The 16,610-nt window shown below is 42.4% G+C and overlaps 1 protein-coding gene across 1 annotated transcript in view; it reads right to left on the reverse strand.

The window, feature by feature from the left end:
- Nucleotides 1-15,311: 15,311 nt before the first annotated feature.
- LOC102386654 (cyclic nucleotide-binding domain-containing protein 2-like) overlaps nt 15,312-16,610 on the reverse strand; it is a 135,850-nt gene continuing 134,551 nt past the window's right edge. Inside the window, exon 15 of the mRNA XM_025200837.1 lies at nt 15,312-15,386. Coding sequence (XP_025056622.1) covers nt 15,312-15,386 — 75 coding nt within the window. The remainder of the gene's footprint in view (nt 15,387-16,610) is intronic.

Consider the following 16,610-nt stretch of genomic DNA (forward strand, 5'->3'; position numbering starts at 1 on the left):
CTGGAGGCAAGTGAAAAATAAGATAATGCAACATGGGTTTGCCAAATATAGACTGTGTCAGATTAACTTGTTTTTCTTTGATAAAATAATGGATTTTTTTTAAAGCAAATGGAATACCATAGATCTAATCTACCCAGACTTCAATAAAGCTTTGGATATGGTGCCTACTGGAAGTTCTTAGTTAAGATGGAGAAGTCTGGGATTTGTACAGGAATTGTAAAAAGTGTTAAGAATCTGGCAAAAGAGGATAAGACAAGAGCATTGAACGGATTGTGTTGGAGGTAGGTTACAAGCTCATGCTCTAAGGAACTAAGCAGATCATCATTTTGGATAAGCTCCCTAGGGAACTCATCAGTTAAAATCTACTGATGAGGAAAAGGGTCTGAGTGTACTATTGCACATGATGACTGTGGTCTAGGAAAGAAAAAAGGCAAATGTGTTCCTAGGATATATCACAGGAATTTTTTTAAATAGTGATAAGGCAGTATTAATACCATTGAACATGGCCCTTGTGAGACTTCCTGCTGTGTTCCTACTGTCTGGTACCCCATGTCCAAAAAAAGATTAATTCAAAATGGAACAGGTGTGAAGAGCTTTTACAACATACAGAGGAATGGAAAGTTTATTTCATCTGAGGAGGTTAAATGAACTTTATGTGTTTAAACTAGCCAAAAGAAGGCTGAACATAGATTTGATTGCTCTATGCATGTTACCCCAGTCAGGGCAAAGAACTATGTAAGCTAAATGACATTACAGGCATAGGAAAAAATGGGTAAAAACTGGCCATAACTATTAATAAGAAATTCTTTCAACTATAACTTAGGGGCAACTTAGGGGACAGTGATCACCAAATGATTAAATTCATTATCCAGTGAAGGGTGGGCATTATACTCAGCAGGGCACAGGTGCTGAACTTTAAAAAAGCTGACTTCAATAGACTCAGGGGTTTGGTTAGCAGGGTGCTAGGAGCTAAGAACTTGGATGCATTGAGGGTCCAGGATGGGTGGACATTCCTCAAGGAAACTATGCTTTAGGCTCAGAACATCCAAATGTTTCTTAAAAGTGTCCAGGGTAGGTGTTTGCATCACCTTTGGGGGGAATCTGTTCCAGGCCTTCGGGGCTCAGACAGTAAAGACTTTTTCCTTATGTCCTTCCTGAAATGGTCTTGCAGGAGTTTGTGACCATTGGACCTTGTCATCCTTTCAGGTGCTCTGGTGAACAGGCATTCCCCCAGATCCTGATGCACACCCCTTATGTACATATAGGCTGCCACCAAGTCACCCCTAAGCTTGTGCTTCTCCTGGCTGAACAGTCCCATATCTCGCAGACTCTTTTTGTAAGTCCTGTTCTCTTGCCCTCTGATCACGCACGTGGCTCTCCTCTGGACTGTCTCAAGCTTCTCTACATCCTTCCTACATTGTGCAACTCAGAATTGGATGCCGTACTCCAGCTGCAGCCTCACCAAGGCCGAGTACAGCGGGAGGAAGATATCTTGGGTCTTGCTCGAGATGCATCGGTAGATGCAAGCTAGAGTTTTGTTCGCTTTGCCAGCTGCAATATCGCACTGGGGGCTCACGTTCATCTTGGTCAATGATCCCAAGTCTCTTTCGGTCATAGTACTAGGGAGGGTAGCACTGCCGAGCCCCCTGTTTACAAATGGGATGGATAAAAAAGGTTTAGATCCACTGGTCTAGCAGACTTCATCAAACAGGGTCCCAAACTGGTCGTCAAACGTTCCCCTGTCAGCCCCTCTCTTAGCCTGTCACACATGATTAATATGGTTCTGCTCTCCATGAGGTGGGGCTTGACCAGGTTGCCATGTGCCTCATCTGCATATAATTTTTTGGAGGAACCCAGGACTCATTACAAGAACACCCATTTCCAGTCAGGAGTGGAGGCTAATTACCACATGGATCCTTTATGGAAGGTATCTGGAGTACACACGCAGACTAAGCAGTGCTGAGTTGTGGGGTCACTATGGCTTGACTGATGGGGCCCAGCCCAATGTACTATATGGAAAATCATGAGCCTTTTAGCTTTGGACTAATATCATGCTTAGTGGGTGTATCTATGCTAGATACTTACTGCACTGTAGCCTAATAGCACTGCGCAGTAGCATGCCAGTCACAAACCATGCTAATATGCTACTACTTAGTATTATTAGGCTACTGTGCAGTAAACATCACAAAAAACTGTGCGCCGGTCCTGCTGTGCAGTAAATGTAGTTACTACATAAAACATGCAGTTAGTACTTTATTAAGGAAGTACTAAACTAAATATGCAGTACCTATGGTAGATTAATGAATGTGTAGATGCACCCACAAGTTTGTACTATATACTATACATGAGTAGGTGTCAATGTACTACTTAAAAGTGTCTTTATGGAGTATCTGTGCTAAAACTTGCAGCAGTGTCCATAAAGACACTTTTAAGTAGTACATTGACACCTACTCATGTATAGTATATAGTACAAACTTGTGGGTGCATCTACACATTCATTAATCTACCATAGGTACATAGATTTAGTTCATCCAGAATTGATGGATGAACTAAATCTATGGGTACTATATGCAAATTGTTACAGTTATGTTTATTTCAAGATAAGCATTTTCAAATCTGCTCCTCTTTTTCATATGGTCAGGGACAACAGGATCGAAAGTAAAGAAAAGGGGAAAGGGATGTAGAAGGGAAGAATTTGGGGGAGAAGCAGAGGGCAAATTGGCTACCTGATTCCCTGAGATTTATTGTCCCTGCTGTAACAGTAGGAGGACAAGAAATTCAAGATAGACCTCCAATAACTAGGCTCTATACCTAAAAAATTATATCAGTTATATAAATTTTCCATATATAGAATTTAATTATTAAGGAATCATTTTATAATCAGTGGGCACATCTACATAAGATGCTTTAAAGTGCATTAGCCTAAAGTTAAGGCACATTATGGCATGTGTCTGCATGTTTGTGCCCTTAATGCACTTTAAAAAAGACAAATTTAAATGATTCACTCCTAAATTTGATACCTGCAAATGAAGGTATCAAATTTAGGGGTGTCACAACCCAATTAAGTAGTGCCCATGTCACAAGCAAGTAATACCATTCAAAGCAGTTTTGTTTTGCACTAGGTTAACTAAGGGTTAACTAACAAGATGATAGTAACCGTTTTTTTTTGCTGCGCATGTCAAAAAGAAATTTATTGCTGTGCCACTAACAGAGATAAAACTTAGCCTTCTTTGCTTTACATAAATCATTATAACTGGTCAAAGTAATACAGGGAGTAGCCCTAAAATAACACCCTAGCGAAGACCGCTAGATAATTGGCGATTCTAATTAAATTTATGACGTGGTGAAAAGCAATTGGCTATTACACAAATAAAACCCACATACACTTCCGCAAAGAGGAAAAAGAAGGGGAGAGCAACTCCGTATACACCTGGAGACCTCTAAACATACGTGTCAGAGTAACTGGCAATTTGATCACTTGTCAGTGCCCCCCCCGCGTCTCGACCCAATCTCAGACGTAAATCAACGACCTGCCAGCCCGACCTTTTCTGCCTGACCACCGAACTCTTATGCAGACCGACCTACGAACCCTAAGCTGTAACTAACCAAGTATCTCTGACCTCCGTTATTCACCACCTTGACGGTGTGAGTAAATAATCTTGCTTGGCAACCGATAAGCGTCCGCCTAATTAATTCCACTCCATGCGTCACAAGTACCCACCTGACGGCTTCTAAGGTCCCGACCCCTTTGCTGCAGTGCATGGCAGCGACAAGGGGCAAAGAGTTAAAGCACATTAATGAATGAGTGGACAAATTAAAGTACATTAATGCACTAAAATTAGTCCTAAATCAGTCCACACACAGCATTAATGCACTTTAATGCCTGCACATGTAGACGCCTACCTAAACCTGCTTAATGTGCATTAAGCTAATGCACATTATTTAGGGGTGCTTTAATGCAAGTGTAGACATGCCCAGTGTCATCTTATATTCAAGTAAATATGGTAGTTTTAAGAGGGATTTTGATCAACTGGTGAAAGGGAGTATATAGTATGTTTGCCTGCAATATCAAAAGGGCACAGCAGCCCCTTTGGCTCTGCAGGGAACTAGTGGACCTCCTGCATCTAAAAAGAAAAACCTATAAAGGATGGAAGGCTGGATCCACCTCCAAGGAGGAGTATTGTGTACTGGTCCAGACCTGTAGGGAGCAAACCAGGAAAGCCAAGGCTGCAACTGAACTCCAACTGGCTACACATATCAAAGACAATAAAAAGTCCTTTTTTAGATATGTGGGGAGCCGGAGGAAAAGCAAGGGTAACATTGGACCCCTGCTAAACCAAATGGGACAGCTGACAACCAACGCCCAAGAAAAAGCCAACCTGCTTAATGGGTATTTTGCATTGGTTTTTTCACCAGCCCCAAGGGACAGCCCTGCTCCATAAAGCGCAGGACAGCCAGGGTGAGAGAGAATTGTCACCCTTCATCAGTGTAGACCATGTGAAGGAACACCTTGAGAGGCTGGACACCTTCAAGTCAGCCATCCCAGACAGTTTACACCCCAGGGTATTCAAGGAGCTGGCAGGCATTATAGCTCAGCCACTGGCACAGATCTTAGAGAACTCATGGCACTCTGGTGAAGTGCCCAAAGACTGGAAGAAGGCCAGTGTGGTACCTATCTTTAAGAAAGGGAGGAAAGTAGATCCGGAGAACTACAGGCCCATCAGCCTGACCTCTATCCCGGGGAAGATCTTGGAAAAAATTATTAAAGAAACCATTCTTGACAAACTGGCTGATGGCAACATCCTGAGGGATAGCTAACATGGGTTTGTTGTGGGTAGGTCTTGCCTGGCCAATTTCATCTCCTTCTACAACCAGGTGACATATCACCTGGATAAGGGAGAAGAGACTGACGTCATATATCTTGATTTTAAAAAAGCCTTCAATCTAGTATCTCATGATCATCTCATAGGAAAACTGGCCAACTGTGGCCTCGGCTACATCACAGTCCACTGGCTAGGGAACTGGCTCTGAGGTCGGACCCAGAGAGTGATAGCTGATGGAAGTCAGTCATTATGATGCGCCATGACCAGTGGGGTCCCTCAAGGCTCTGTCCTTGGGGCCTATACTCTTTAACATCTTCATTAATAATGTGGATATCGGTATGAGAAGTGGACTGGCCAAGTTCACTGATGACACCAAACTTTGAGGTAGAGCGTCCACAGCTGAGGACAGGATGGTGATCCAGGCCAACCTTGACAGGCTCAGAAAATGGACAGATGAAAACCTGATGGTGTTCAACACTAAAAAATGCAAGGTACCCCACCTTGGGAAGAAAAACCCGCATCATGCTTACAGGCTGAGCGGTGCTACGCTTGCTAGCACCACAGCCGAAAGGGACTTGGGGGTCATGATTGACCACTTGATGAATATGAGCCACCAATGTGATGTCGCAGCTGGTAAAGTGAGCAAAACTCTGGCTTGTATCTATAGTTGCTTCTCAAGCAAATCCCGGGATGTCATCCTCCTGCTGTACACGGCCTTGGTGAGGCCACAGCTGGAGTACTGCATCCAATTCTGGCCTCCATGATTTAAAAAGGATGTGGAGAAGCTTGAGAGAGTCCAGAAGAGAGCCACGCGCATGATCAGAGGGCAGGAGAACAGGCCTTATGAGAGGCTGAGAGCTATGGGACTCTTCAGCCTGGAAAAGTGCAGGCTCAGGGGGGACCTGGTGGCTGCCTATAAGTACATCAGGATCTGGGGGAACACACCTGTTCACCAAAGCACCCCAAGGGATGACAAGGTCAAACACTCACAGACGCCTCCAAGGGTGTTTCAGGTTGGACATAAGGAGGGACTTCTTTACTGTTTGAGCCCCCAAGGCCTGGAACAGACTGCCTCCAGAGGTGGTGTAAGCACCTACTCTGGACTCCTTTAACGTTTAACGTCAAACTCCATTTGGACGTTTATCTTGCTGGGATCCTTTGGCCCCAGATGATTTCCTGCCCCTGGGGCAGGGGCTGGACTCAATGATCTCCTGAAGTCACTTCCAGCCCTAATGTCTATGAAATCTATGAAATCAGGGAGTTAAATGTTGGTCCTTTTCAATCCTGTTTCTTTATTAAATGCATTGCTAACTTATCTGCGACTGCAAAATAACTTATGTGTCTGGTGATGAAGAGTGAGCTGGGAAAAAAATTCAAAAAACAAAACGCAGCTTGACTTTCAGAGCCCAGTTGGAGTTTGCAGAGTTGGCAAATAGAGAAACCATCTGATCTCATTTGATATGGAAGCCATCAAGAGATGATAAACATGGAACCCCATGGTGCCATTTTTTACAGTCACTTTTTAGAGCTGAGCAGCATTTTAATGCCAAGTCAGATAAAATACTGGCACTTGATTTACTGGCTTCCTCATTTGTTGACTGCAAGAAACATGTGACATTGGCAATTCAATCTCCCAAGCACAACAGACATATAGACCAGTTGTGAGAGGAATGAGTTGTGCTGGTGCCCACTGGGTGAATTAAAGGAAGGCTTTTACAAGAAATAAATGGGTTGGAAACCCTATGCTATGGTTGAATGTCTAGCAGAATGCAACCGTGTGTGCATGCCACTTTGAGTGTTATCTTATGTTAATTAACTGCACTCAGAAAGGCAGCAATGTTAAGATGCACTGGTGTATTTGATGAGACAGCAGATGAACCCAAACCCAAGCTGGATAAACCCCTACTATGTTCCTAATTGCATGTCAGGTGTGTGCGTCTCCTCACAGATTCCCAGGAGTTGCCTAGAATCCAGGTGGACAAACAGTAATTTAATACAGATTAGCCTGTTGTGGCATTTTTTCATTACATTTACTTCAAAATTGGATACTTTGCTAAATCTGATGAAAGCAGATTTCTTCAGTCTCTTCCATAAACACACCTTCCCATTATGGAGTACTCTTAACTGTATGGCTTGTTGCTAGACTGGTGTAAGAGGGAAACTGTTGCCCTTGTATTTGTATGGGTTTTTTTCCTTTACTACTTTTATCTTCTCCTCCTTGAACAGAATTACTGTGGATGTTAGTGGCAGATCTGTGCTTGCAGGAATGACAGAATCTTAGCAATTTGATTCCTCATGCAATCTGGGTACAGGATTTTTGCCTTAACTAAAGATAAGTTTTCTTAAAAGTAATTAATTAGAATTTCAGTTACCAATAGGACAGATCATCCCAGAAATGCCTAGAATTTAGAATCTGTTTTTTAGACACTTGTAAAAGGGGCCGTTACAGATAATAAAAAGACTTGAATGAAACTTCATTTTTCCTTTCTCATTTGGAGGACATTGAATTCAACAGCCTTGACTCTGACACTGACAAATGTCTCACAAGGAATGATTTGAATGGCAAACACAGGGGTCTCATTTTGGAGCCTATGACAAACCAGAACAGTGATTTTATCATTTCTCAGTCATTTTTATTAGCCTGGAGCTACATGACATAATGGCAGTGCTTGCAAATGCAGCACTACATCATCTGCATAAATGGCATAACTTTCACTGCTGTGACAGGCCATAGGACTGAGTATATCTTACATGTAAACCTGCTTCCATAGGAAAATTGTCTAATTGATTAATTATGTCCCAGAAAGAGTGATCAGCTTGTACAAGATGATTATTTAGGTAGAAACATGGAGGCACAAAGATGGAAATAGTGGCTTAATAATAGGTTCATCACTTTGCCAATCTAGTAATAGGCAGTATTTTTATGGCAATTTTTCATAGTGGCATTCACCCCTAGCTTTCCACATTGTATTGCCAAGTAACAGACTGATACAGCAAGCTAGCAAATTACATTGCTCGCAAATAACTATGCAATTCTCCTTGTTCTGTGAGCAACAACTTTACAGGACAGGATCTAAATTCAAATTTACTTCTAAAATCTGTTATAGGACCAGCAAACAGATTGACCTGGTTAAAAACAAAGAAACAAGCAAAGTGGCAGGAAGGTAAATCAATGTAAATGTATAGGCTCCAAAACAAGAGAAATCAATAAATGTGTTTGCATGTTAATACCACACAGTTAGATTTATTGTCCACATAGGCATTTGCAAATATAAATACTCAGCTCCTCTATAAGAATTGCATGGATTTATGTTTTTAAGGTCTTGCTCGCAAAAATCTATTAGAGCAAGGCACCCTTCTTCTTTTTCTTTTTACTTATAATCACTCTTCTACAGCAGACTCAAACCCTGATGTGCAAATCACTCAACTGCCATGGTATTGATATTATGCTCAAAGCAGGAGGTAAAATTTGACCAGACTCTCCAATTTCAGGAGTGAGCTTGGGCCAGGTTTTCAAAGGGGTTTAGATACTAAACATGGACCAGAGATGGGGGTTAGATACTGAACATGGACCAGAGCTCTGCTGCCCCTGCTCCACTGTCCAAATCCTATTGATTTCAATGGGAGTTGAGATCCACTTTAAAAGTGGCTTTTAGGCTACTAAAAGCCAGTGCAAAAAAAAAAGCATTTATGCACTTAAGTGCAATGTTGGTAGGATATAGGTGCCTACCATACCATAGCAAGGGGGGGTGAGTGGGACGACCACCCCAGATGCCAAAGTGAAATGGTACCAATAGGCGCTGCCCAGCTAGGGCACGGTGTGGGGCACGGGACGGAGCTGTGAGAAGCTTGGTTGGGTGGGGGGAAGAGCAGCTCCTGCTGCTGCGTGCACTCCTGGGCAAGCATGGGAGGGCATGTGGCCCCTGGATCTGTGCATGGGGTGAGAGTGGGCTGCCGCTGCAGGCTTTGCCCCAGGTGCCAAACTTTGTTGCTACAGGACTGGGTGCCCAGGTCCATAAGGGATATTGAAAAAGCCTGTGTCTAACTGTTTAAGTTCCTGGCAATCCACAGGTACCTAAGAAGATTTCTTGGGCGCAATAGTTCCATCTCAGTGCAGGCTCCGTGGTGCCACCATCGTGGCTGAGCTGAATGTCTCAGTGCCTGTTTCAGGTAGGCCTGCTTGGGATGCAGAAAGTAGGCACCACCATGCTTAAGTCTTCTGAGTGACTCTCTCCAGTGGATGTGCTCAGATCATGCCCAGCACACATCCATGACATCATGTTGAGTCCAAAGCACAACCACCCCCAGCCACTTTCACTTGTAAATGCAGCGAAGTAACTGCTTATCTTTTATTTAATAGGTTCTTGGAAGTGAGAAAGCTGGGCTTGAGGGAGGTCAAGCCTGCATCTTTCATGAGAATACTGTAATCAGCAGGTTGCAGACTAGGTGGAAATAAGACACTCTCCTCCTTTCCTACTTCAGCTCTGGCACTGTGGCAAGAATATAAGATTCTTGGGGGGGTCAGAGAGAAAAGAAGCAAGAGGGAGCATGGCTCTGTAGCCCAGTGATGAGGCTACTCACTAGGAAAGGGGAATCTTACATTGTAGAATAGGAATATCACTCCAGGCCTCCCTGTTCCCAAGGGAGTGCCATCACCATGCTCCCACTTGCTTATACTTTCCCTGAGCCCATGAATGTTGCATTCTTGGCTACTCAGTGGACTGGCCACTGACACGTGGCTCTACTTCGAGCAGTAGCAGAACTTTTGCAACTAAGCAACTTTCTATACTAAATTGGGCATGGATGAGGAGCACTGCCATGAAAAGATCTCCTACCAGCTCACTCCTCCCTGTGTGCCAAGGAGAGATAATTTGTCAGGTAGCCCCCTTTATGGCGCATGTCCAGAGCGTGCCCAATGTGAATCGTCAGCCTCAGTGCTACGTGTGCTGAGCACCAGCATAGTCAGCGTTAAGTAGGAGCCATACATTGGCACCTGCCTGGCATTTTTTGGCGTGCAGAGTGGAAGTGGGCAGGGCATGTTTTCACATCAGTGATCCTGAGCATAGTCCAGAATTGTGTCATCATGCTCCAGCAGTTCCTAATCATTTGCGAACATGATTGACAGCTGTGGATCTTGGCCTTTTATTTTCAGTGCTCATATCCAGGCCATGGACATACCAGGTTTGCTTGATCACTATTCCTTCTCTCCACCTTTCTTTTTGGAGGAAAGAAAAACTAGCAGGGTTTTACATATTTTTCTCCTCTAAGTTTTTTGCAGGCTGCTATTAGCAGCCATTATCAGTGCAAAATGGTTGAGGACATGCCCCCTGGGTTTTTAGTCTTTGTTTTCGGTGTTGCTGTTTACAGTTGTTCAGCATTATGCCCCAGTATTACTAAACCTGATTTACAATTCTGTTTTCCATACACATGTACACTCAATACTAAATAGATTATCATGTTCTATTTGTGCTTGTTTCTCTGTCTTCCAGATATGCCTATAGGCCTTAGTTCTTTAAATGTCCACTGTCTTCAGTGACAATTGACAGCTTAACAGTCGGGGTTTCTCCACACCACAGTAATACGATTCACTTAATTTGCTTCTTTGCAACTGCTGAAATTATTTTTGAAGAAATAATTCATTCTCCTGCCTTGCAGCACAGCAAACCTGTAGGAGGTTTGTTTGTTTTTTTCACTCAATGTAACCCCTGCGTTAAGATGGAAAATCTGGAAAAGTGCAGGTCAGGAGAAAGTCATGCCTACAGAGCCAACTAGGGAAGTTTTCTCAGCTATCTATTCATATAATTTGCTTGGTCTTGTCATTGGGCTTGTTTAATCTTTCGTATGCACCAAAAGAGCTCAGGCATATTTACTTTGAATGAAATCCTGACTGTAGATTCTAGATCTTTGTGCTATCAGATGTAGCCCTAACAAACTGCCTTTATCCCCAGCCTGCATCCTCACAAATTTTCTAAATTTCACTCCAGTGCTGATGCTTACTGTCTCATGGTCCCTGAGTTAACATAGCATGAACTCATCATTACTGGATTTCTCAAAGCCAATTTCAGTGGAACCACCTCTTAGCCACTACCACCCAGACCACTTCCCCTTTTACTTTCAATTGTGTAACCTCCCTGTGGCATCTTGGGAAACCAGCAAGTGAATGTTTACTACCCTTTAACATCTCTTAGCAACTGGAAATAAAAAGGAATTGGTATCATATAACCTACCAGCTCTGCAGACTGGTAACAAATGCTCCAACCAATAATAGCCCTTGGAATGATGCTTGAACCTCTTCAATAGTATAAATAGGTATTAATACTATTTACCTTAACATATAAAACAATACTTTATTCAGTAGCTGTGAAAATGTGGGCAAAAGCTTGTAGCCAAGGCTATTCTTGTAACCAAGTGGCTGTGTGCCTGTTTAAGACCCAAGTTAAGAACAGGAGGATTTGGACATCTATATATATTCTTGTAATTTTTCCATGATTGCCCTGGTTGCCCACACAACAACATTCACTATTTACATTAGCGGGTTTAATTTTGCCACAGTGAAGGGCACTCTGGCTCCTGAATATTTTACTCCAGATGGGATTTACTTTCTTTCTCCCTCCGCAGCTGCCTGCGGTTTACCTCCTGCTGATGGATGATCTTTCCCTGGCTAAAGCATTTTTCCCCAAGTGTGAAATTGATTCCAGATGACAATCAAGTGTGTGACTCCCTTCCCACTTGGGTCATCTCCAAAGACTCCACTCTCCCCTTTTTTAAGCTATATTTTAATTGAAAATGGCTTCCACACAATTTAATAAATGCTTATACTTTTATTAAAGTCGGAATGAGATGAAATACTGACACATTCAATTTTAATGCACTTCTCCACGGAAGCATTTATAGAAACTACGTGAAAACAACAACAACACATTTCTGGCATCAGACACTTGTTTGCAAGCACGTACACCGAAGAAGCAAATGCAAGCTGTGGTAGGAGTAACAGTCTTCCTCAGCCCCACCAGGCAAGATTTTTTTTTGAAAGAAATATTAAATTATACTTTGGGCTTGATGTTTTCTAAAGCTTCTGAATTCCTGGAGCTCCCATCAGTTTCCCAATGGCTAATGTGGTCCATTGATCAGCAAAGATTTGTAAGCTTTCCAATTGATATAGTCCTGCATCTTTCTTTGTAGCATCTCTTTAGAAGGATAAGGCTGAACCTGGAAAGCATAAATGCTGACGGTAAAATATACTGTGTAATCTCTATTAGCCATCCACAGTTAATCTTGTGACAGTAAGTAGAGTGAGGCATAAACTGCTTTGATATGACTACACCAAAGTATCATTGATCACTGGGGCTTGAAATGCAAACTTGCTCAGCAAAGAAGTAGATAAATACAGCTGGACTATTAATCCATCCCAAGATTTGCATTATAGTGATTGCTGTGCAAAAATCTGTCCAAACCCATGTGCAGTATACCAGTGTGTATATGAAAGCATTTAGGATTGCATTAAATGCTGAACTTCTATCTTTTAGTGCATTTTCCAAATACCTGGTTGGATCCAAGTTTTACAGTGGGTGTTTTCCAAGTTTTAATTGAGGTTTCAGAATGCTGCTTTACTTGTTACAAAGCCAGACAGTGAGATGACATGTTTGAATTGACTGAGCATATGGGGCCAGATCCAAATTATTCTCTCCTCCAGGTAGGCACAGCTCGACCTAAAAATTAGGCACCTTGCCTGAGACAGGTGGGAGAATTAGGTGATTAGGATGCATATTTGGTTGATGAAGGCAGATGGTCCGCTCCACAGGGCAATAGGGAAATGACTACAGTGAACCAGTAGGCCATGCTATACACAGAGATGCATCTGAACTCCTACTCCTCCCCAGGGCAAGAGGCTGAACACTAGGGTCAATGTGCTATTGCTTTTTGGTCATCTACAGGGCATTTTTGGTATTCACCCACCCAGGGGAGTTCTATCCTTGGATGCAGTGCTGTGTGCATGGATGACTATGGACACTCCTTGTGGACACCTGCTGGGGTTAGACACCTGAAAATGGAGTATACCAGAACCCATAGCTACCAGATTTAGGCACAGGAACAGAAAAAGGATGTGCATATCCCTCTTTTGCCCCTATAAGTCAGTGGCTATGGCACTCCCTTGAGAAAGTAGTGGTGCTGAATTTTGGTCTCCTTCACACAGAGGGAGTCTGAACCAGAGATACTCTCACTTCCTAGCACATTGCTGTAACCAGCACATGACCAGTCAGTCATGCTCTGCTGCCTCCTTTAGAAGGTGATTTGGGGCTGTAAATCTACAGACACAAAGGGGCTGTAAATCTACAGACTGTAGGAAATGCAGTCCTAGTTTAAATTATGCCAGGTGAAATCATAGCCAAGCCTATATCCCTTGTCCTGTAGGAAAGGGAATAAAAGTATTTTCTTGCCTCACAAGGATGCCATGAGGAGAGTGCATTAAAACTAGACACTGTGGGCATGTCTACATGTGCAATAAATATGCCTGAATTTTCTGCGCAGAAAATTCAGGTTTATTAACCTGCAGCCCTGCACACATTTGAACGTGTGCCTGTTGGGAACAAATTTGCTCCCGATGGGAGCTGTTCAGTCCAGAGCTGCTCCTGCCCCTCTCTGCTCCCTGGCTGCAAAAACTGTGGGTTGGGAGTGAGAGACACCTGGAAATCTGGTTAAGCAATATACACACACACACACACACACACACAGTATCAATTCTACCACTGAGCTATGAGTTCCCCCATTCCAGCTGCTGCTTGAGATTAGTTAAACCTTGTAGCAGAAGCCAATAGGTGGGCATACCGGGGGTAGTCACTTCTTTTACACAAATGCATTATGAGTAAAAACAATAGGAGAAAAGGCTTATAAGAACATTAAGTAATGTGTCTGGTACTACCTAAAACTGTTCCAAAGATATCTAGAGCTGGCTGGATAGTCAAGACACGTGTCAGTCAATTCTGCTTCTGTCTGATGTTCCTGCCCCCGCTTCTATGGAAAGCCATCTTTTATACATGCTATCTCCAAGTATTATACATATTCATTCCTGATGCCATACACAGATATCTGAAAGATTAACATATTCTGTTCATTTGTTGGTTAGGACCAGGGATATATACATATCAGTCCAACACAATGTTTTATTGACATATTTACAATTTTAAAGTAATTTGGAAGCCTACCAGTATGTATATATAGTGACATTTCATTTTAATCATGGAAAAATGCAAATTTGGGGTTTTTTAATCAGATAATTTTCAATTTTTAAACAGGGAACACCAGGATCTCTGGTCCTCACCAATAAATGAACAGAGTGTATTCATCTTTCAGATATCTGTATATGGATAATAACTGGAGATAGCGTGTATAAAAGATGGCTTTCCAAAGAAGCGGGGGCAGGAACATCGGACAGAAGCAGAATTGACCAACACGTGTCCTGACTATCCAGCCAGCTCTAGATATCTTTGGAACAGTTTTAGCTAGTACCAGATACATTACTTATAATGTTCTTATAAGGCTTTTCTTTTATTGTTTTTACTCATATAATACATTTGTGTACAAGAATTGACTATTCCCCCGGTGTGCCCACCTATTGCCTCCTGCTACGAGGTTTACTTGATCTCAAGCAGCAGGGGAACGGGGGAACTCATAGCTCAGTGGTAGAATCAGTTCTTTAAAAGGCCATGCCTAATACTCCTGTGATGGGGCCGGCAAGGAGAGCTTTGGAAGGTAACTTTGTAGGTGCTCTATTAAATGCCTATGCTAGGAGAAAATTCTTCCAGGTAAAACCAGAACACTTGGAGCTCTTTATGTTACTTCAGTCTCAGTTGTAGAGGGGTGGATCAGGGCTGATGATTTCTCACCGCATCTGCTGAGAGGTCACTTCATTGGCCTGTCATATGATCCATCAGCCCTTGTGATAGGGCCATTGGTGAGGTATGTTGTTAAATAACAATATGCTCACTAACAAATTATGGGAAAACAAGAAATTGGTTCAATGGATGTGGAATCTTGTTTTCAGCCTCAGTGTCTACTATTTTACTGTTTCATCCACTGTTTCAAATGTTGGGAGGCAGGACAAGTGAGCAACAGCATGATGCACAGAGACACAGGAGTAGGAATCAGGAGACTTGAGTCTGTTCCTCTCTCCCACTGATGTGCCGTTTGCCCTTGAGCAAGTCATTCTACCACTCATTCCAGCATGGCATTGTGCAGTTCAGACATGCCCTGTCTCTTCACGTGTAAACTGGGGATAATTTTTTTGCAAAGTGCTTGAAAATGTATGGCTGAAAGTGCCAGATTATTAAACTTACAATATAATAAAAATTGAGTAAAAGAATAATACATGATTTGAGCATATTGAACAGTATTCACTGCAAATAAATGCATGGTGAAGAAAACTAACCTGTCCTCTGGGTTCTTAGATTATGCCGCTGTATCTGTGGCATCCGTTATTACAAGATCACACTAGTCTACAATTGTCCAATATGCTGCAGCAATGCTACCATAAATGTAAATATTCTGGGCCACTAGGAAGGAATCCTGAAATTCACATAATAAGGCATGAATGAACATTTAATTACAAAATTATCTATATTCTTTGCACTATCATTGCAAATGCTTAACTGTCTTACTAGGTTTGGGGGCTTTTCTTTTCCACAAGAGAACTAAATACTGCAAAATAGAGCTTCCTTGACAATTTAATTTTATCTATAGACTTCAATCTGGCAAAGTCTGAGGAAATCGTTCTTGCTGTAGATGTGGTGATGAGACTATAGAGGGAAAAGAAAGGCAATAAGAAGAGAAAGCTTTTGAAATAAATGAGTGTAATAAATGGGTACCATTGCAAACCACAGAATTTCTTTGGGATTGATTTTGGCTGATTTATGTACCAGGCAGTACAAGTTGCATCTCTAAAGAAGTCTAATTATGAGATTAAATGCAATGGCTTGTAGCTGCACTAAGCATAAGATACGGATAACACCTGCCAATCATTTTTGTTTGTTTGTTTGTTTTTTCTAGGCTTTAAGGAAGCTGAAGAAAGTAGAAATGGGTGTTTACAAATGTAACAAATAGTTTTGGACATGATGGAGGCCAGGATTATATAGAAAGATAGGAGTAGCAGTACTAGATCCAAACAATATGTTAGTATAATATGCTACCTGGAACAATGACTTGTGCCAGGTATCTTGGCTATGACAGTGAACGTGGCCACAGAAGTATAGGGATTTTTTTCTAATACCTTATGATTAGTGGCTATAACTTTTGACTCTTTTTCTTGTACATGTTTTGGCTTAAATTATCAAACCCTAAGGGAGTTAGGTACTCAATTGAATTTCATTGAGTCTCTTTGAAAATCCCTGGCCTTTTATTTCAGCTAGTCTAATTTTCAATGATTACTCTTATTCATGTGACTTTCTAATAATTTTGCTACTCTTCCTTTGTCCTTGGCCTCAGCAGTACCACATGGCAGGGAGTGCTAGAGCACTTGTACACATTGGGGGGAGGGGGGGGGAGAGGGGGAGGGTTAGTCCTTAGGGTTGCATTCTGTGCCCCCTAAATTGAAACGGTGGGTTTTTAATTGAAACCCACCATTTTAATGTAGGGGTTTCTGTCTCTGTTATGGCGAGGGGCCCAAACCTTTCTTTTTTTTCCTGGCAGAGCCTGCCTACAGCCAGGGGTGAGCTGAGCAGCCCCTGAACTAAAGGGGGCCCCGGTCCTTCCCTCCTTCCCTCCACGGTGGTAGCACCACCCCCCCCCCCCGCC

This window comes from Alligator sinensis, unplaced genomic scaffold (assembly GCF_000455745.1).
Source record: "Alligator sinensis unplaced genomic scaffold, ASM45574v1 scaffold602_1, whole genome shotgun sequence".
Classification (NCBI taxonomy): Eukaryota; Metazoa; Chordata; order Crocodylia; family Alligatoridae; genus Alligator; species Alligator sinensis.